We start from the raw sequence: 20,992 nt of genomic DNA on the forward strand, positions 1-20,992 counted from the left end.
CACAAACCAGGGGGTATTAAAGTATCATCCACCAAGGCACAAGCACTAAAATTCCAAAATCACCTACATGCTTTAAGAACTTCCTAAGTCACTTAGATGCTTCTGAAAATTTTAGCCAAAGTTAGGATTAAAATGTATCTTTCTTGAGTTTGCTCAGGAAGGCAAAGCTCACCAAGAGCCTTATTGAATGCCCACTGATGTGAATGAAGGCCTCCCATTGACTTTCAGCAGCATTGGGTCATGCTCCATGTATCAAATGGGGCATTAGCAGCAGTTGTCGGTGCTCATTGCACCCAACCTCCGGTGCCTTGAAATCAGCAACTAGCAGTAGTGGCCCTAAAGGGGGAGCTGTGGGTGTGAAACCCCTGTCAGGATTTGGGCCTAAGATAGGGATCAAAACAATCAGAAGTCTGGAATGCCATAAAAGTTGTTTGCTATCTCATTGCTTTTGTCGACTGGCATTGACCAGCTGGGCATCAGGTACAGGGAGAAAAAACAAGGGTGAGATGCTCAACAGGTGTAAATCAGTGTGTGGTTCTGTTAAATTCACTGGATCTATGCCAATTTACATCTGCTAAGCCCTACAGACTTGTGGAAATCTGACTCATATTGTCTGTCACATCACTGATTTGCAAAGGCTTGAAAGGTGGATTGCAATGGTTAATGTTGCTATTCAATTCAATAAAAATGGTTTGGAACAAAGTGTATCCACTTATTTTCAATATCAAGTTATTTCCCTACATATGTTTCTAATCATTAAGAAATTCTGTCACTTAAATAATGTTCTTAAAATACGATAACAGTTGAACTACATTCTGTTACCTTATTGAATTTCATTCCCCGGAAAAGATATCAGGATACTAGATCTCAAAAAACAAATGGCAATTACATTTTTAACAGAATGTTTCAAAACCTTCTGCAAACAGTTAGACATCTAGCCAGGGAAGAAGGTAGAAACCATATGGGCCAATTGCTGTCTGTTGGCTGTTCAAGATGTTTTGGCGTATCAGCAGCTGTGTTTGTCCGTTCAATACCCTTATTCTTTGTGGTCCCTCTACACTCGTATCTGCAATGGATCATCACATAGAAGGATGGGCCAGTGTTTAGGGTGTTGGTGGGAGATCTGCGTTCAATTCCCTGCTCTGCCACAGATGCCCTGTGTGACCTTTGGCAAATCACTTAATCCCTCTGCACCTCAGTTCCGCGTCTGTAAAAGGGGGGATGTTGTGAGGATTAAAGGATGTGAGGTGCTCAGACTCTATGGTAATGGGGACTCTTTAAAATCTAAGGTGAGTAGCTATTGTACAGATTGCTGTGCAGGAAAAATGTGTCTATAATTGAAGCTTTCACGCTACCGTGCATTGTGTTGGTGCCAGAAATACTGTTATCACAATGCAACGCTCTAATGTGCTGGTTCGTGAGAATGGGATCACTATGGTGATACATCCGATGAAGTGAGCTGTAGCTCACGAAAGCTTATGCTCAAATAAACTTGTTAGTCTCTAAGGTGCCACAAGTCCTCCTGTTCTTTTTTTTTTTTTTTTTTTTTGCGAATACAGACTAACACAGCTGCTGCTCTGAAACCTGTTAAGGTGAAATTGTAACACTCCCTCAAAATTTGCAGCAGGCTAATTGAGCCCCTCCAGGGAGAGACACGTTTGGACAAGCAAAACCAGAGACCTGACATTTCTGACTGACAGGGCACAGGTAAGTGCAAGCAAACGTACTCATGATGCAGAAAATAACGTTCCTCGTGTGACACCTTCCCCAGCCATGAGTCTCCCACCCGTACTACAGAACATGTGTCGCAACTGAGCTTCACACACATCCCAATTTGCTTGGTATTCTGATAAATCATATCATCCATCCAACAACAGAGGAGCGAAACTGGGCTTCCAGCATCACGATGGAAGTTGGTGACTTATTATCCCATTCTCTTTCAAGACAATGTCACATGGTAGGCAGGCACTTACCTATGCCAACAGAGTCATATCCATGATGGCAGGATTAGGGGCTCTATTCTATACTCCTTACTCAAATGGAGGAAAGACTGGACCAACTCGTAGCATAGAATAGTGCTAGTAGATACTTAGGTACAAACTGTAAAACCAGAATGTCACAGAAAACTGCATGGGGGGAGGACCATTGTACCCATCAAAGCCTCTAGCTGAGAGGACAAACTGGAATGCAGGAGTAAGGTGTGTAACTGTGGGTTTTTGTAGTGTCCCCTTGAGTATAAACCCAGTGGGCCACATTTGAGAAACTGGCCCATAACCAAAAATGCATTTGCTGAATGCTGATGTCTCTGCACTGGTCACAAATTCAGCAGTGCAAGTGTCTGCCCGAGCAAAAGAGCTGACTTGTTGGCAAAGTTAATGGCTAGCTTGTTGCCTGGCTTAGCTTGTGTTCATGGCTCTGTCAGGCTGATGGATAGTATTTACATTGAAGCTAACCTGCAGCTTGTGAGGTAGTGTGCCGCTCACAACGTTGCTCCTCACTATAGGATTCAAAAACTGGTTGGCAATCCTACAATGGCTCACAGGGGATAGGGCAGAATTGGGTTCCAGTCAGGCTGTCGCTCAGAAAAAGCATTACTGTTCATTACACTTACTAATGTAGTTTAGCACATAGACTACATATGCTTCTAAAATAGCCACTAACGTATACAGTCCTCCAGCTACAGCAATGAATAGCAGCCCAGCAGAAATTAGATCTGGAAAAGACTTTGTACAAAAAGCTTTTTCCTAGACCAGGGCACCTTTTTTTCATAAATTAAAACCATCACAATATTAACATTTTCCATGAAATTTTGCATTATATTTGCTCCTGAAATTTTTACCAGAATGATTTTAAAAATCATAATTGACATTTTTACTTGACTGCAAATTGAGTTTTGGTAAATGAAAAACTTTTAAAAGAATTTCCATATAAATGTGAGTTAAAATTTAGCCAGTAAGCGATGAGCTAATTCACTGCTGCTCCAGCCTGCTACTCACCCTAAAGAGTGAGGGGATTTATTTAGGGGACAGATTTGCAAAAGGCCTAACAGATTTAGGGACACACACCCCAATCATGTGAGGTGCTGAGCCACCTCAACTTCAGTTGAAGTCACTGGGTATTTAGGGTGCTCAGCACCTTACGGGATTGGGCTCTTAGGGCCTATTTGTGCCAGCCTTCCTCAGGCTAAACTTCTTTTGACTTCAGTGAGCTTCCCAGGCTTCAGTGGGAGTTGAGGATGCACAGCATCTCATAAATGGTGATCAGCACTTAAGAGGATCAGTCCCTTGGGCATTTGTATGGTGCCCATCACCTCAAGTGCCTTACAGTTTTTAAATTCTATAACTCCCTACATATGTAATTAGTGAAGTAAGCTGCTTTCACTGCAACCTAAAATGTTTGTAATGCTTATAATCCCAATTAGGTATCTGTATAAAGGAGCTCACTGTTAATTAAAGGCAGAGAGGGGGAATGGTTTTCCAGCAAGAAAGCTGAAGGACCTGTCAGAGGGGTAAAGCTGCAAATAAGCTTGCAAGACTGCTTCTGTTTAGTTGAATAAGCAGGGTTTTCTTTGCTGTGACGGAGTTTAAAACTGCTTATCTTGTGAGGGTTCTGACAACAGAGGTTTGTGAGAAAGCAGCATTCCCTTGGCAAGTCCTGCCAACCAGGCCATTATTAGCAGCTTAGCCAGTTTACTTTACCCACCTCTACCTCCCATCTCAGCAAGACTAGACAAGGGTCAGAGCCCAGGTCCCTTTTGGCATTAAAAAATTTGTACTTTGACAGTCAAGATGCAGCTGCGTTTGTGGTGCATTTTAACTTCCCTTTGGGAAAGGAAGACTGCTCAGACTCTCTTAGTCATTCTGGTTGTGTTTCTTTTAATTGCTGATCATGTGAAAAAGAGACGTCCCAAGAATTTTCCTCCTGGGCCACTACTGTTTCCTTTCATTGGCACTATTGTGGACTTTAAGCAGCCCATCCACCTCATTTTGCAGAAGGTAAGAGCCTGACTGAAGTTTATCGTATTAATGCTTTGCATGTACAGAGCGTGTTCTATAGAAGACCCTTGGAAATGCTCTACAGACAGTAAGCCTGACAGCCTGTGGTGTAGGTAACTGTTACTGGACCTTGCTGGGTGCAGATGGGACCTAAATGCAGCAGAACTCCAGTGGAGAGGTTGTGTACAAACTGACTCCATCCCACCTCTGCCTCTCTGTGGTATCACGGAAGGGCTGAGACAGATTGGGAAAGGGATGATAGGTGATTGGTGGATTCACAATTATGCAGACTTATGAAGAGCCTTTGTCCATTTACTTTGCCTTTGTTCTGGTGCCCAGGATTCGTCCCATTCCATCTATTGTACAGATGGAAGAGCTAAGGCACAAAGAGGTTAAGTGCCTATGTGACTTGCTCAGGGTCACACAGAGAAGCAGTGGCAGAGCCAGGAATAGTATCCAAGAGTCCTAACTGCCAGTGAAGTCAGTGGCGCTATGACAATTGACACCAGCCGAGGATCTTCCCCCCGAAAAAGTGGAGGAGGGGGCTTACCCTCCATTATAACTGGCTGGGCAAAGTAACATCCCTCCGGGGTCTGGCTTGTTTTCTTTTGCTATTACTTTAAAATACGTCTTCTCTTGTGTTGCATCCAGCCTAGGCCTGGGTGCTGTTCTCACAGGCTCCCATTCCTCTTGAGTGAAGCCTGGGAGAACTTGGGAAACACATGTCTGATAGGTTTTAGGCATCAAAATAACAATTATGCTTGTAAGACAAGGGCCAGCTATAATTCCTTGTACTTATTTTGCTGTGTTGAAGAAGGATCCTACAGATGATGAAGACATCCCATTCGGGCAGAGCATTAAGGGCATTATCAATGCTTTTAGGCCTCTGATTTGTCCTCTTCTTCCCACTCAGAACTGTTACAATCTGATGGAGAAAACACTCCTGATCCTAAATGGTAATGGTATCTTCCTTTCCTGGAAAAAGAGAACATGTGGGATCAAAAGTGAATGTTCAGTGTGGAAGGTATTAACCTGCTGAGGAAGATAAGGGCTGGCCTAAATATTAAGCACAGTCTGACTCTGACTGGTGGTGGCAGGTGTCTTAAACCCTGTCCATACAGATGCTATATGCACACATTGGTAAGGGAATATGCCATGGAAAATCCAGGCCTTGGCAGATGCTGTATAAGCCAATATGCAAAGTTTTAGTTCTAACCGCCTAGATTTAGTTCTACATGTGTAAAAGCGTGGGGCGGGGGGGAGGGCACGGAGATGATGAGGAACCATTATAATGGAGTTTATCTTTTTTTGATGAGAACTTTGGCCTAACGTTGGTCCCATATGTTACCAAACATTCCAGGAGGATCATCTGGATCATCCTCTAGCATTAGTGTTCCAGTGTGCAAGAGTCATGTCCAAGTTATACAGAGCAGAGCTTTAGGCAATGCCTATGATCAGATTGCTAAGGAGGCATCTCTCCTACACTACAGCTTGCCAGTATTTTTGTACCATCTCCATCCTTCCAGTGGCTTGTTTGACACAGAAGGTAACTAAATCAGAGGAACGTGTCTTTCAGCTTATTGGCCGGTATGGCAACATTTTCAGTGTGCAGTTTGGAAATCTGACATTTGTGGTGGTCAACGGATGCCAACTAGTGAAGGAAGCTCTTATCCATCAAGCTGAAGTATTTGCAGATCGACCACATATACCACTTCTCCGTGAAATTTTTAAAGGCCTTGGTGAGTTCCCGTGATGTGGTTGTCATTGGTTGCTACTTCGCCTGAACAGCAGCATGACCATTAAAAAAAAAAAAAAAAAAAAGCTGAATTCTGCCCTTGGCTACAATCCCAGCAACTTTACCTGGGATGCACAGGAGAGCTGGAATTGTTCCAGTGTTTCTAAATCTCAGTGAGGAAATATTATTTTACTCCCTCTCTCTGAAAGATTGGGGGATGGGATCGTTCTGACTGGTTTCACTGAATTTAACATGAGAGCTAGTATGGAGTGTAAACAGCCCCTCCCAATTTTGGGTCAGCTGGACACCATAACATATAAAGCACTTTTGCTGAATAGGACCTAGATTTTTTTAGGGTATTGAAAATACCTTTAAACAACTGGCCCTAGGCTAGCTACATATTTACTGCAGGTTTGGTATTTCTGAACCTGAATCAATTCCCGAAATCTCAATGACCTGGAAAACGTGAACTAGCAATGGAGAAGAGACAAAGCTATCTTTTAGGCTAAAATTTTCAAACCTGGGTTGCCTGAGGCTAGGGTCCAAAATCCATGTAGGCACCTAAACAGAAGTGGTCTGACTTCCAAAGGCACTGCAGCACTTGCAGCGTCCAGTGCTTTGGACCTTTGGCCACTTTGGTTTAGGTGCCTACAGAGCTGCAGGGCCCTAACCTCAGGCAACAAGGTTGGAAAATGTTGACCTTAAAAACCGTTGTTTGCAGTGTTGTAGCCGTGTTGGTCCCAGGATATTAGAGAGACAAGGAGGGTGAGATAATATTTTTTATTGGAGCAACTTCTACTGCGGAGAGACAAGCTTTCAAGCCACATAGAGCTCTGTAGAAGACAAGCTCCCTGAAGAAGAGCTCTGTGTAAGCTCGAAAGTGTGTCTCTCTCGCCAACAGAAGTTGCTCCACTAAAAGATATTCTCTCATCTACCTAGTCAATCTTAAAATCTGTCAGACACCGATACCTCAGCAATGAGCACAGTAAAAAGAGCTAAATTCGTAGACTGAGTATTGTCCTATCAGTAACAGTAACAGGCATGTAGGAGAAGGATACTGTACAATCACTAAAGCCTGTGCCTGTTGCTGCACTAGGAAAACTCCCTGCTAACTGTACAGGCCCAGAAACTGTACACCTAAATGCCTACACATTTCCCCCATGTAATTTCAGGTGGGTGCAATTATCTATCTAATCGAACACTCCCACTCATTCTGTAAATCATTCTGTTGGGTTGATGTGAATTGCAAAACATGTGTTTGTATTTCATCTTAGAGCTTGGTGCACTTCAATGTTTGGCAAAGTGACTCTGTGTATATAAGGCCAAAATCAAACTTAGTCCTGACTGAGGTAAACTCCCACTGACATTGGAAAGTTTGTCTTCTACTTGGGGCTGCGTACTACTGGGAAGAAATAGAAGGAAAAAATAGAATAAGAGAAGAAAAGAAGAGTAAAATATTTGAAGTAAACAGGGATGGTGGTTACATTTTGAGCATTTCTGAGTGCAGTTGTCCTGAAGCTTTCCCATCCGTGTCTGTGTCTCTCTCTTTCAATGTTCAGTAGTAAACAGCATGGTAATGTAAATGCTCTTGATCATCCTGTGAGAGGTACACACATAGCTACCCCTGAAGATAATGGGAGTCTGTCAGTAAAAACAGGGTGTCTGCTTCTGCTGCCTATACTCAGGCTAGGTAGTGCTTACAGGAGAGCCCACTGAGGTCAATGGGATTGCTCACACAAACAGCTTCTTCTCAGTGTGAGTGAGGCTGGTGCAATCAAGCCCTTAGTAATCACCTCAGCATTTGGCCCAAATATCCTAGTATCTGTTTATATCTGGGGAACTATTTAGATTAAAGGAGCTAAATAAATGCAAGAGGCCAGACACCTTTAAAGAGTTTCACAGGAGATGGAACAGTGGGAGGGGTGGCCAGAGCTCTGAGGCAGCTGCAAGCATTCTTTCTCTCAGGTGCTTGGCTGGCTGGTTCTTGCTCACATGGTGAGAGTCTAACTGATTGCCTATGTGGGGTCAGGAAGGAATTTCCCCCAGGTCAGATTGGCAGTCCCCATGGGGGTCTGTTTGGCCTCCTTCTGCAGCATGTGTGTTTAGTTCTCTTGCCAGGGTTTATGTGGGTATATCTCACTGAATCATTTCTTTGCCATTGCAGGGACCTTGAGCGCTGGTCTCCCTCTGTCCCTCCTATAGCATGGAACAGTCTAGTCTCCTGTGGACTGTGATACTTTGGTTTCTTTCAGTTGTGGGGTGGTCTTGGTGGATTGTGATATACGGGAGATCAGGCTAAATGATCTAGAGGTTATCTCTTAAGGGTGGGGATTTGTCACATCCCAGAGAGACATAGCTCCACTGATGTAAGTTTTCTGTGTAGACCAGCCTCTGTGACTCTTTTTTTAATTTCCCCGTTACTTTTCTTTCCTCCAGCTGCACGCAGCACCACGGCTGAACCTTACAGAGAAAATCACTCCCCACATGCAGGTCTCCCAACACTGTAATAGTACTAATAGTAAACTACTTGTGCTTACCCCTTTTATTCACACAAAGCTCAAGAGAAAAGGGGGAAAAGCAGATTAAAGCAAATCTGTAAAGCTAGCTCCAGAGTGTAAGCCGATTGCTTTTGGGTTTTAATTCCCATGCAAAAATGTACTTTAAAAATAAGTTTGTTTTTTTAATACTCTAATGATGATTTTTAAACTGTTTCCTGCATACGGCAAAACATACACATATATATAAAAATTGCAGGGCTGATATCATCAAATGGACGTATCTGGAGGCAACAAAGAAAATTTGTTTTATCGGCCCTGAAAAGCATTGGTGTAAGCTTTGAAGAACGAATACAGGAAGAGAGCAGATATCTTACTGAAGCAATAGAGGAAGAGAAAGGTAAGAAATGAACTTACATTATTTTGTCCTAAGATTTTAGCTATGCTTTTCTCAGGACAGTCGCACAGAGATCTTGATCAGCCCCCTTGATCCGTGCCAACACTACCCATGGCCTTTGGGGAGCCTAGGCCAGAAACACCTGGAATGGTTGTGACACGTAAATATATGCACCATGATGGCACCAGTGAAAGGAATAACCATAGGAAAACAGGAATTGCCATATGAGATCAAGACCTGGGCTCCATCTACTCTGGTAGCCTATCTCCGAAAGTGGCCAGTACAAGATGCTTCAGAAGGAAGTGCAAAGAGGTCCATAATGGACAATTATGCAATAATCTGCCCAAACAAGAGGTTTATCTATTTTTTCTTTTTATTATTTTTATTATGATTGGGGCTCCTAGGCACTATCAAGAATCAAGGCTTCTTTGTGCTAGAGAATATGTTTTATATGTATTGGGAAAATAAACATAGAAGATTTCAGTAGTATTTGGATACGTAACAGAACAGCACATGCAATGCATGATGTTGGGGGGAGGGATAGCCCAGTGGTTTGAGCATTGGCCTGCTAAACCCAGGGTTGTGAGTTCAATCGTTGAGGGGGCCATTTAGGGATCTGGGGCAAAAATTGGGGATTGGTCCTGCTTTGAGCAGGGGGGTTGGACTAGATGACCTCCTGAGGTCCCTTCCAACCCTGATATTCTATCTATGTAATCTTTATTTTAAAAAAGCATATGATTTATATGTATTGTTATCCAATAATGGATTTTTAAGCAGCCATCCAGACTTATCCTCCCATAACTTTCTATTTGTCTTTTATAGTTTATATAGGTATGCCAAGAAATCCGTTGTTGTGGTGTTTGTGGAATACAGTTAGTATGCAATGTGTAGAGGAGAGCTAATCTTTAAAGGGATGCAGTCTGGTTGTTTAGGACCAATAAGAAAATGTTATTAAAATGTACAAAACCTAAGACTATATTAATATTATAAATGGTTTCCTGGATACTTTAATTGGGTTTCCCCTGCAATATTTAAAACCCAAACGTGTCAGCTTTGTGCTAGGGCACAAAAGTTGAAAGTTAAATCGACTAGAAACTGACTATAGAACTGTTAGAAAATAAGAATACTTAGATCTTATGTAGAGCTTTTCCATATGTAGATGTTAATATGCTTTAAGTAGATGAGTAACAAAATATTAACCCCATTTAACAGGTGGGAATCTGAAGTCCTCAGAGGTTCAGTGGATTGCCCCAGGTCCTAACAAGCCATTGAAGAGCTAGAAATAGGACCCAGGTCTGCTGACTCATAGTCTGGGAGTCCCTATTCATTTGCCATACTGAATGTAGCGTAAAACCAAAACAGTATAAGTGGTGAAAAGTAAATTGGATTTAAAATAATATTTCAGTTTTAAGAATCTACAGTGGTATTATTACACTAGTCTGGAATATTTTTAAACTGACACTGTACCTATATTTTCTCCTCCAGGGCAACCATTTGACCCTCATTATAAAATTAATAGTGCTGTTTCAAATATTATCTCTTCCATCACTTTTGGGGAGCGCTTTGAATACCATGACAGTCAGTTCCAGGAATTACTGCATTTACTCTCTGAGACATTACTCCTCATAGGAAATTTTTGGGGCCAGGTAAAGCTGGTTTGTTTTTTGATTTCAGACACCTGAAAAGTAAAGTAGTTAGAGTGAGAGCAGAATCAAGTGAGGGGAATCTGACTTTTCCTTGTAAAAAAAAAAAAAAAAGTATAATGATCTATGGGAAATGACCCTGTATTCCTTCACGTGAGTATCGTTTCCTTAATTCTGGTTTTTATTTGGGCTGTCGATTAATCGTAGTTAACTCACACGACTAACTCAGAAAAATTAATTGCAATTAAGAAAATTAATCGTGATTAATCACAGTTTTAATTGCACTGTTAAACAATGGAATACCAATTGAAATTTATTCAACATTTTGGATGTTTTTCTACATTTTCAAATATATTGATTTCAGTTACAATGCAGAATACAAAGTGTGCAGTGCTCACTTTATATTATTTTTATTACAAGTATTTGCAAAAATTATAAACAAAAGAAATAGTATTTTTCAATTCACCTCGTACAATATCGTAATGCAATCTCTTTATCATGAAAATGCAACTTACAAATGTAAGGTTTTTTTGTTACATAACTGCACTCAAAAACAAAACAATGTAAAAATTTAGCAGCTACAAGTCCACTCAGTCCTACTTCTTGTTCAGACATTGACTAAGACAAACAAGTTTGTTAACATTTATGGGAGATAATGCTGCCAGTTTCTTATTTACAGTGTCTACTGAAAGTGAGAACAGGCATTCGCATGGCACTTTTGTAGCCAGCATTGCAAGGTATTTATGTGCCAGATATGCGAAACATTCGTATGCCCTCTCATGTTTCAGCCACCATTCCAGAGGACATGCTTCCATGCTGATGACGCTCATTAAAAAATAATGCATAAATTACATTTGTGACTGAAGTCCTTGTGGGAGAATAGTATGTCTCCTGCTTTGTTTTACCTGCATTCTGCCATGTATTCCATATTATAGCACTCTCAGATGATGACCCAGCATGTGTTGTTCATTTTAAGAACACTTTCACTGCAGATTTGACAAAACGCAAAGAAGGTACCAATGTGGGATTTGTAAAGATCGCTATAGCACTCGACCCAAGATTTAAGAATCTGAAGTGCCTTCCAAAATCTGAGAGGGATGAGGTGTGGTGCATGCTTTCGGAAGTCTTAAAAGAGCAACACTCTGATGTGGAAACTACAGAACCTGAACCACCAAAAAAGAAAATCAACCTTCTGCTAGTGGCATCTGACTCAGATGATGAAAGTGAACATGCGTTGGTCTGCACTGCTTTGGATCTTTATGGAGCAGAACCAGTCATCAGCATGGAAGCACATCCTCTGGAATGGTGGTTGAAGCATGAGGGGACATATGAATCTTTAGTGCATCTGGCACGTAAATATCTTGTGACACTGGCTACAACAATGTCATGTGAATGCCTGTTCTCACTTTCAGGTGACAATGTAAACAAGAAGTAGACAGTATTATCTCCTGCAAATGTAAACAAACTTGTTTGTCGAGTGATTGGCTGAACAAGAAGTAGGACTGAGTGGACTTTGTTTTATTGTTGAATGCAGTTATTTTTTGTACATAATTCTACATTTGTAAGTTCAACTTTCATGATAAAGAGATTGTATTACGTTACTTGTATGAGGTGAATTGAAAAATACTATTTCTTTTTTTATAGCACAAATATTTGTAATAAAAAATAAATATAAAGTGAGCACTGTACAGTGTGTTCTGTGTTGTAATTGAAGTCAATATATTTGAAAATGTAGAAAACACCAAAAATATTTAAATAAGTGGTATTCTATTATTGTTTAACAATGCAATTAATCGTGATTAATTTCTTTAATCGCTTCACAGCCCTACTTTTCACAAAAAAGGTGTGGGTGCTAAAAAAGAGAGAAACCACCAAGTATGTTGTTTCACATCCAAGCTATATGAAAACACAAATGTTGTGTGATCGTGATGCAAATTCTGTAGCACGTCAGGTTCATTTAAAAGGTTTATCCATAGATGTGTTTGGGAAATTTCATAAACTTCTACAATTTCTATGGAAAATGGACAAAATTATCCTTAAAATCCCCCCCCCCCCAGTTTTCAACTAGATTTATTCCTGAATCATACTGGGGATGATCATAGCACTTACCTACCTCACAGAGGTGTTGTGATGATAAATACATTTAAGATTGTGATTTGAGATCTACTGATGAAAAGCACTAGAACTAGGTATTTATTATTATTATTTGTTAATGACTGGCTTGAGTTTCCAGATTTATAACTAGATCTGGCCAATACTGATTGATTTGGAGTTTTACTGTGAATAGATTATGCAGTTCTGCATACTGTGGGTCAGACTCTGATCTCAGTTATATCTGTAGAACTCCACAGTCAATTGATTTATTCTGGGCCTACACCATAAGACTCTGGTTGGTTTTTTTAAGTTTTTGTTTCAGATTAAGGGATTTTATTGGCCAGCATGAGTTCCAAAAAAATAAACTTTTATTGTCAGAAAACAGTGGGTCTAAATCACACCCATTTCACACCAGTGTAACTCCATTGACTTCAGTGGAATAACTCCTGCTTTGCCCTGGTGTAAATGTTTGGAGAATCAGGCTAATAAACTGTGCTAGATGTGTTAAACTGTAATCGATTTTTTTTCTTGATCCTACGAGGTATTAATTTTTCCTGTTCCCTTACATCTTAACAGCTGTATAATGCTTTCCCCTGGCTAATGAGGTGGGTCCCAGGGCCCCATAATAAAATTTTCAAACATTGGGAGAAACTTAAATATTTTGTGAAAGGAGTGATTGCAAAGCACAAGGGGGACTGGAATTCATCTGAAACCCGAAACTTCATTGACTGTTATCTGAAGGAAATAGAAAAGGTAAGAGGACAAAGAGAACCAACAATTTACTGCGCAACGGAAAGAAAAAGCAATAGACAACACTTAGAATTTAGACACTAGCTTCTCAGATAAGCTATCTGGAGCTGTGTTTGTCATTTGGATTTTGCCATTCTAAATTGCTCACTAATTCTTTTAGGGCAAAATTTTCTAAGAAAAGTTGTTTGAATGGATAGTTATTTTTCATTTAAAAGTACTTACAATGTACAGCATGCTGTTTTAAAGCACTTGGAAGGTCACTTATTCTAATGTACTTGAGAATTCTCAAGTACAATTTTTTTAATGAAATTTAACATTAAAAAATGTTGAAAAAAAATTTAACATTAAAAAATTTAAAAAAGTCCTTGATTTGCCAAAAGTCACTGCCCTGCCATACTGCACATGGGATTTTCAAAATGGTCTAGGGGAAATAAGGATGTATCACAAACTAATTAACGTAAATCAGAGACCCAGTCCTGAAACTCTGATGGACATGAGTTAATATCAAAAACATCAATAGGACTGTTCAACTGAATATGGTTTTCTAACGTGACTATGATTTACAAGATTGCAATGCAGAAGGAATACGGTGGGTGGGGGGTGCTAAGGTGCATTAAAGTCATCTTTGCACCCTCCTCCTCAGGTGCTGGAAAGGCCCCTGGAGTAACTTAGACAGCCCTGGGATCCTAAGTTACAGCAGCCTGGGTGGCTTTATGGGCCGCAGCGCTGAACAGAATCTTTGCAGTGCATCACGCTGTGGCTCTGCCCTTGACACATTTCCTGCCCTGGGATTAGGAAAGTGGTCCTCAAAAGGCAGCCTGCCAGCCATCTGTCCCATTGCCTCTATTGGGGGGGATCCTCCTCCAGGTGTCACCAGAGCTTTTGGGGCCCCCTGCTTTGACCTTCTTACCCAAAGTAAAGGAGCAATGGGGTGCAGTTCTCACCCTAGATATATGAAAAAGCCAAGACTGAGATTTCCGAGGCAGTGCAGCGGATTTAGACACAATCTTCTATTAATTTTAACAATTACGTCAATTTGGTGAGGCCTTAGGTTTTTCTTTTGAGGTGGATAATTTGCCTGTCCATGCTACCACATATAACTAATATATATATATATATATATTTCTATCTCCTTTTATTTTAAAGTCTAAGGATGATTCCATCTCTTATTTCAATGAGGAAAATCTACTGTGTTGCACACTGGATCTGTTTTTAACTGGGACTGAAACAGCTGCCACAACCATACGCTGGGCTCTGCTGTACATGGCAGTATATCCCAAAATTCAAGGTAGATTTTGTAATGGTTTAAAATTGAAATTGTCCTTCCTTCCTTTCAGTTTATTCCTTATAGGCCTGATTCAAAGCCCACTGACGCCAATGGAATTCTTCCCACTGATTTCTGTGAGCTTTGAATCCAGGCCTTATATTCTGCCCTTAAATTCCTCAGTGAGCCCCAGTAGCTGAAAGATTGCCTTTCTCACTTCACTGGGAACAGCACTGAGAACAACAAATGAATGCTTATTGTACTGGCTACATCTGAGCTTCAGCACTGGAAATCCTCAAGCTAGTGGGGTCTTTGCAGCTCTAAGTGCATAGGTCTCTGCAGAACAACCACCACAAGCATGAGAGGGAAAGGACTGTCTAGTGGTAAATGCTCACTCCTGGGAACTGACTTCTTCTTGGCTTTGCACTGACTTCATGTGTGACCTTGGACAAGCCACTTCACCTCTGTGTGCATCAGTTTCCCCATCTGTAAAATGGGAATGATTCTTAGCTACTTTACAGGGGTAATGTGATGCTTAATTAATTAATATTGAAAGGCATGCTGAAATCTTGAGATAGAAAGTTCCATAAATGTATGATGATTTATTCTTAATTGGCACTTTTTGTAACAGCCTCAGCAGACATCCCCATGACAGAGTGGTCATGAATAATGAAGGCCTGACCCCAAATCCATTGAAGTCAGTGGAAAGACTCCCATTGACTTCAATGGGCTTTGAGCCAGGTCCTGACTTATCTTCCACCACTTGAGGGCTAGAGCTAGTTCCTTGCAGGCATGGTCAAGGCAGGTTGGCAAGGCAACGTGAGGGAGCCTTGCACTGCTGTTGCCCATGCTGTACCTTTTTGCGACTAAGCACAGCATTTACATCCAGGATTTGGAAGGAGGAAGGAGGCACCTGTCACTCAAAGCACTTTAAAAATAAAAATGCAGCTGAAAATCTGAACAATTCAAGGCTCTCTAAATAGAAAAACTGCTTCTCCTCATCATAACTGTTAATGTGGCTTTTGGCTTCTTTTCAGAGAAAGTGCAAACAGAAATTGAGACAGTGATTGGCCAGTCCCGGCAACCAATGATGGATGACAAAGAGAATATGCCGTATACCAACGCAGTCCTCAATGAAGTACAAAGGATGGGCAACGTAGTACCTATAAATGTGCCCAGAATGGCAACCAGTGACACTACACTGGCAGGATTCCATTTGCCAAAAGTAACCTGAAAGGAAACCAAACCTTCCTTTCTTCTTCTGTTGGTTTGACGTTAGATCTAACTTTTAATTCTTTTAAGGCAAAATCTCATATAATTTAAAAGCAGGTGAAACTATTAGAATCCAATAGCAATTTAACAGAGTACTTTAGAAATTTCTCTAAAAACTAAAATAATAGAGATTGGTGTCATTTTCATGACTTTTAAAAATCCATCTATAGAAGTGATATAATTCTTTATTACATTATATATGATCTAAAATCCCATAGAAAAATTATAATTTTCTATTAAGGTCTACAGAAGTTCTCTATAAAGATAACTTTTCTGGAGAAAGGAACTATGTAAAAAGGGCTTCGTTCTCATTTTACAAAAAAATATTCATTTAATTCCTTGATTTTTCTGTGTGCTGCAAAGACTTCAGTTTTGGTGTTAAGAAAAATACAATATAGGGTAATTTCATGAATGATATGAAACTGAGACCCAGAGACCATGGGAGCCAATAGTAAGAGGACATAGAATTTTGATATGTTAGGCTTAAGTGTCTTAGGAAACTCTGATTTGATAAATAAATAGCACTAATTAAAAGCTAGTTTTTAGCAGCTAGTTTTTAGCAACAAGCACCAAGCTCTCATTCTAATAGTAAATATCAAACAGCCTGTTGTTTCTTATACCTCCCAGTAACCTGATCAGTTGTTTCATGGAGAGAGCTGACTCCTTAATGTTTGTACAATCAATCCTATAACTTGACTGCAATGTTTGCCCCTCTCTGGTGGAGGATGGGAAGTTTCTTGTTATGTGGTAGCAATTTTAGCTTGCTTGAAAAAAAAAAAAAAAAAGCAACAGCTGAAGCAAGTTTTAGTTTAAAACCTTATGTACACACAGTAATTGCACTAGTTTAACTAAAATCAGTTTGAAAAGTTAAACTGATGCAAACTCCTGTGTGGACACCCTTTTATTGGTTTTAAACTGGCTTCCGTTGGTTTAGCCGTACTAACATAATTGTAATTTACTGACACAAGTCAAACCAATAAAAATCAGACTGCAAATAAACTAAAAGTGTCTGTGCAGGGTGTTGCATTGGCTTAATGAAGGCCATGTCTATACAAGGCTATCCAGAAAAATTAATCTGAATTAACTAAAGGTGTGAATTTGAAGTAGATTAGTTAAACAGCACTAAATCCCTGTGTGGACACTGTTATTAAACTGAATTAAATGTCCTTTAATTCTGAATTAGTGAGTTCACACGGGGGTTTAAGCAATTTAACTAGTCCACTTCAAATTCACACCTTTAGTTAATTTGAATTAATTTTCTTGGATGTCCTTGTATAGACAAACCTTAAATTGTTAAAGAAAACACCTTTATTTAAACCAATTCCACTGTGTGTGTAGATCAGGTCTAAGAGAAGTAATAAAATAGTGTTAAAAACAAAATGGCTCAATATGTAACCTTCAAGCACACACCCACCGACTTGTTTTTAGTTCTCATTCTCCTCCTCCTCCCCTTTTGCAGGGTACCACTTTGATCCCCAATTTGACATCAATAATGGTTGACAAGAATGTGTGGGAAACTCCTGATACATTTAATCCTGAGCATTTCCTGGAAAATGGCCAGTTTAGGAAGCGGGAAGCCTTTCTGCCTTTTTCTGCAGGTGAGACCATGTGTGAGGGAATGTTTTTGCATGAAAAGGCCAATGTCATATTTTAAAAGTAGATGAAGCTAGGAAGTGCCATCCCAGGACAAACCAATAGTCCATCTTGTCCAGTGTTCTGTCTCTGACACTAGCCATTACCTGATGCTTCAGAGGAAAACTTAAAATCCTTGTAATGGGCAATACTAACTGGGCAATACTGTACCACAAAGGAAAATTCCTTCCTCACTCCATCTACCAATGCAGGCTTTTTTACTGTATTTGTTAATAGTGCAAGTCGGCTGTTAATTGGTTTTCAGAGTTTGCCTCTGAGAACAATCTCCAACATTTTCATTAAGTGGTAAAGCTCTGAGGAAAGTTCCCACATTCTTGTTGGATAACAGTCCCTCCCCACTGTCAACGAAGAGATCTCTCATGCAGAAGAATGTTCAATGGACATACAAGAGGAGGAAATATAGGGAAGAGGATATCTAGGAGCCATCATAATTCTAACTAAGTATAAAGGATGATCATAAAGTCCTATTCAGCTTCTCATAGTGGGGCTTTGTGTGTACAGTATTAGCTCAGAGGCAGCAGCAGACTCATAGTCCAGCCGCTAGAGGGTTTCAAAGATGCACAGTGTTAATGTGGATATAATTAGAGATGTCGAGAGCTCCTTTGAGACTATCAGTACATTTTATAATAATAATAGTCCCCAAATCTTACATGGCAAACACCAAGGTAGTAGTACTGATTAGATTAAGGCAATTGGCAAGTTTTTCAGGGAACTTACTGTCTGAGTGAATTTTTAATGGAACAGAACGCTGTGTTTGCTATCGCTTAACCCTGTAATTATAGCAGTAATCCATCAGCTGCTCTTTCTTCCCCTTCCAGGAAAGCGGGTTTGCCCTGGAGAGCAGCTGGCTAGAACAGAGCTGTTCATCTTCTTCACTACCCTTATTCAGAAATTCACATTCCGAGCTCCAGAGAACGTGGAGTTAAACTTTGAATTCACAATAAGCCTCACACGCTGTCCGAAGCCATTCCAGATTTGTGCTGTTTCTCGCTGCTGAAGATCAGGAAGATGTTGTTGGTTTTGCTTCTCATTAAACATCTGCTGTTCAAGGAGAAAAGCTCCCCTCCTTCCCTCCCTCCCTGTCTGCCCCATTACTTAAGTTTTTCTCTATTTTGATTTTTTTCCCAGTTATTTTATGCCAGGAGTTTCCTAGCAACCAGATTATGGGTTGTGGGACATCTGTGCCCCTGAGATTGCTCCAGGCAACAGTAATGGGTATGTTACCTAGAGTACACTGCCCTTTGGTGGGAGTAGCCTGATTCTCCCTGAGGTCTGCCAAGGAATGTGCTCTTACTTGGTGCCCCTTGTCTCAAAGTGACAAGACAGTGGGAACTATCACTTGATCCCATTCTGGCAGTAAAAGCACTCAGACACAGTTGGGAGCCTGGGACATGAAAGCAGCAGTTGGACTTGCCCGTGGTGGGAAATATGATTCTTAAACAATCATGGAGGTGGATGGAGGTTTACAAGTAGCACTAGAACCCAAATCTCCTAGATTTCAGGTTGGGTCAGGGATCTAGTCAAACTTTTGGTAGCCTCTAGTCAGGGTTCTTGTATTACATTCCCAACCCTGCCACTGACAGGTATGGTAGCCTTGGGTAAGTTGCTTATGTCAAAATTTTCAAAAGCGGCCTCTGATTTGGTGTACTTCAATTGAGATATCTCGTCTTGGTAAAGCACTTCGTTGGGTGACATGGAGGGCAAGTCAGAAAGGTCACGGAAAATGGGCACCCAAAAATTGAGGCCAAAATCAGAGGCCACTTTTGAACATTTTGGCCTTATCCACTCTGGGCCTCTGCTAATCACCTTGAGAAATGGTTATATTGCTAGTTATTACTTGAGTCATGCAGATGATGTCAGTAAAGCTGGTCAGATAATAGGGCTTTTTTTTCCTGTTGACATTCCTTATTTTTTTTTTTTTTTGGCAAAAAGTCCAATAAGAAAATATTTTGGCCAAAACGCAAAAAAATGTTGCTGGAAAACAGTAATACTTCAATTTGGTAATGCTGCTGTGGTGTCTCATGGGAGTTGTAGTTCACGTACCTCATGCTCCCATTCTCCTTTCTAGGCTGCACTCCCTGGCTGAAATACATTTCCTGTGATATACCATGGTTTCCCCCTTGGAGGAAGAGGCGATGCATCATGGGAGTCCCTAGTCATGGTGGCTCATGGGAAATGTAGGAAAATGGAAACATGGCCAACCAATCTACAACTCCCACAATGCACTGCATGAGCATATCCAACTCTAAATATTTTGGTTTTCAAGAGTTTGGGTTTTTGATGAAAAATCAAAATTTTCTATTGAAAGCGGACGCTTTCTGCAAAAAGTTCAGCTTAGTCAAAACCCCAAATTTGCCATAAAAAAATTAAATGCAAGATTTTCAGTCAACCCAGTTGTAAAGCTTAATTAACGAATGCTTCTGAAGTGCATTGAGAGTGCCACAGACGTACAAGCCATTATATCCATTTAAAAAGTTAAGTACAATTATATCTGGTCATTTGAGAGTTATCCAAGGTTGTGAGTGTTTTACACTTAAATTATTTTTCAAAGTGTTATTTTTGTGAGCCCAGCTCAAAAATCTGCTTCATTTAAGTTCAGTCTTGGCATGTAAGTTAGTCCTTAATGAGGAAATCATGCTTAGTTAAGAAAAAGTGTCTGGCTACCTGAATCCCTGATATTCTGATGGTTTTGGATGTCCCCCCACAATCCTTGTAAAATCAGTGTTTATCTTTACTAAAAATAGCTTATTATGCATTTCCTTACCAGCTTACATATCCCAAGTGTGCAGCAATTCAAATAAATGCACTCACAGGCATACTTACAGTATATGTAATAAGGACACATTTGGATAAATTTAACCCCTGTTATGTCAGCTAAGCAACTTCCAATTATCATACAGAATGCATCAGCTGAATGCCCAGTTACTTCTGCATTGAAATAAAAGCACGCCATGGGACAAATTCCACCCTCCGCCACACCCATGAAGATAACAAGATTGCACAGTTGCAAGCAAGGTCAGAATTTGGCCTACTGTGTCTGTTTCAGAACCTATAATACCATCTGACATAATTTAAATGATCACATATTTGAAAATTATAGGGACTATTCGGGCATGCACCACGTTCTCTTAGAGCTGGGGCACTGGGAGGAGCATCTGAGTTTTGGAACAGGAGGTTCTGGGTTCTATCCAGACTATCTATGTTGACTTGAAGTTCCAATTAGCTTTGTCAAGCAGCATAGTGACAGCTGTGAAGGCCTAACTAGTAATGGATTTCTTACAGCAGGGGTGCATAATTTATGGCCCACAGGCCGTACACGGCCCACCGGAACATTTCTTAAGGCCCAGTGCCTGCTTCAACACAATATACTAATGGCCGATCCGTTAGCGTTTTGTCATCGTGTTTACTTCATTTTAGTTTACACAAGTATGTAAATAGACAATACTGTATATAGAACCAACCTATCTAAATACAAAACAAGCTGAGCTTAAAATATAAATTAATACAGGTGACTTTAAATCTTATTAAAATATGTAGAATCTGTTTGGGCCACATGAGCTTGTGCTTAGGTTTATGTGGCCCTCCTGTGTAATAAGGTTGGGCACCACTGTCTTACAATATGAATTCCTCATGATGTTGCATTAGAGTTTTGTACTGAATTAATGATTATTCCTAAGCAAGGATGGCTATTGTC

The 20,992-nt window shown here is 40.4% G+C and overlaps 1 protein-coding gene across 1 annotated transcript; it reads left to right on the forward strand.

Moving 5' to 3' along the window:
- Nucleotides 1–3,788: 3,788 nt before the first annotated feature.
- LOC311524961 (cytochrome P450 2J2-like) lies at nt 3,789–18,344 on the forward strand (the record flags this gene model as incomplete). Its single annotated transcript, XM_084636634.1, has 9 exons — nt 3,789–3,995; nt 5,572–5,734; nt 8,485–8,625; nt 10,108–10,268; nt 12,936–13,112; nt 14,256–14,397; nt 15,411–15,598; nt 17,105–17,243; nt 18,117–18,344. 9 exons carry the CDS (start codon nt 3,789–3,791, stop codon nt 18,293–18,295), a joined length of 1,497 nt encoding a protein of 498 aa, XP_084492760.1. The 3' UTR covers nt 18,296–18,344.
- Between the last annotated feature and the right edge of the window lie 2,648 nt (nt 18,345–20,992).

This window comes from Lepidochelys olivacea (genome assembly GCF_965140295.1).
Source record: "Lepidochelys olivacea isolate rLepOli2 genome assembly, chromosome: 8".
Lineage (NCBI taxonomy): Eukaryota > Metazoa > Chordata > Testudines > Cheloniidae > Lepidochelys > Lepidochelys olivacea.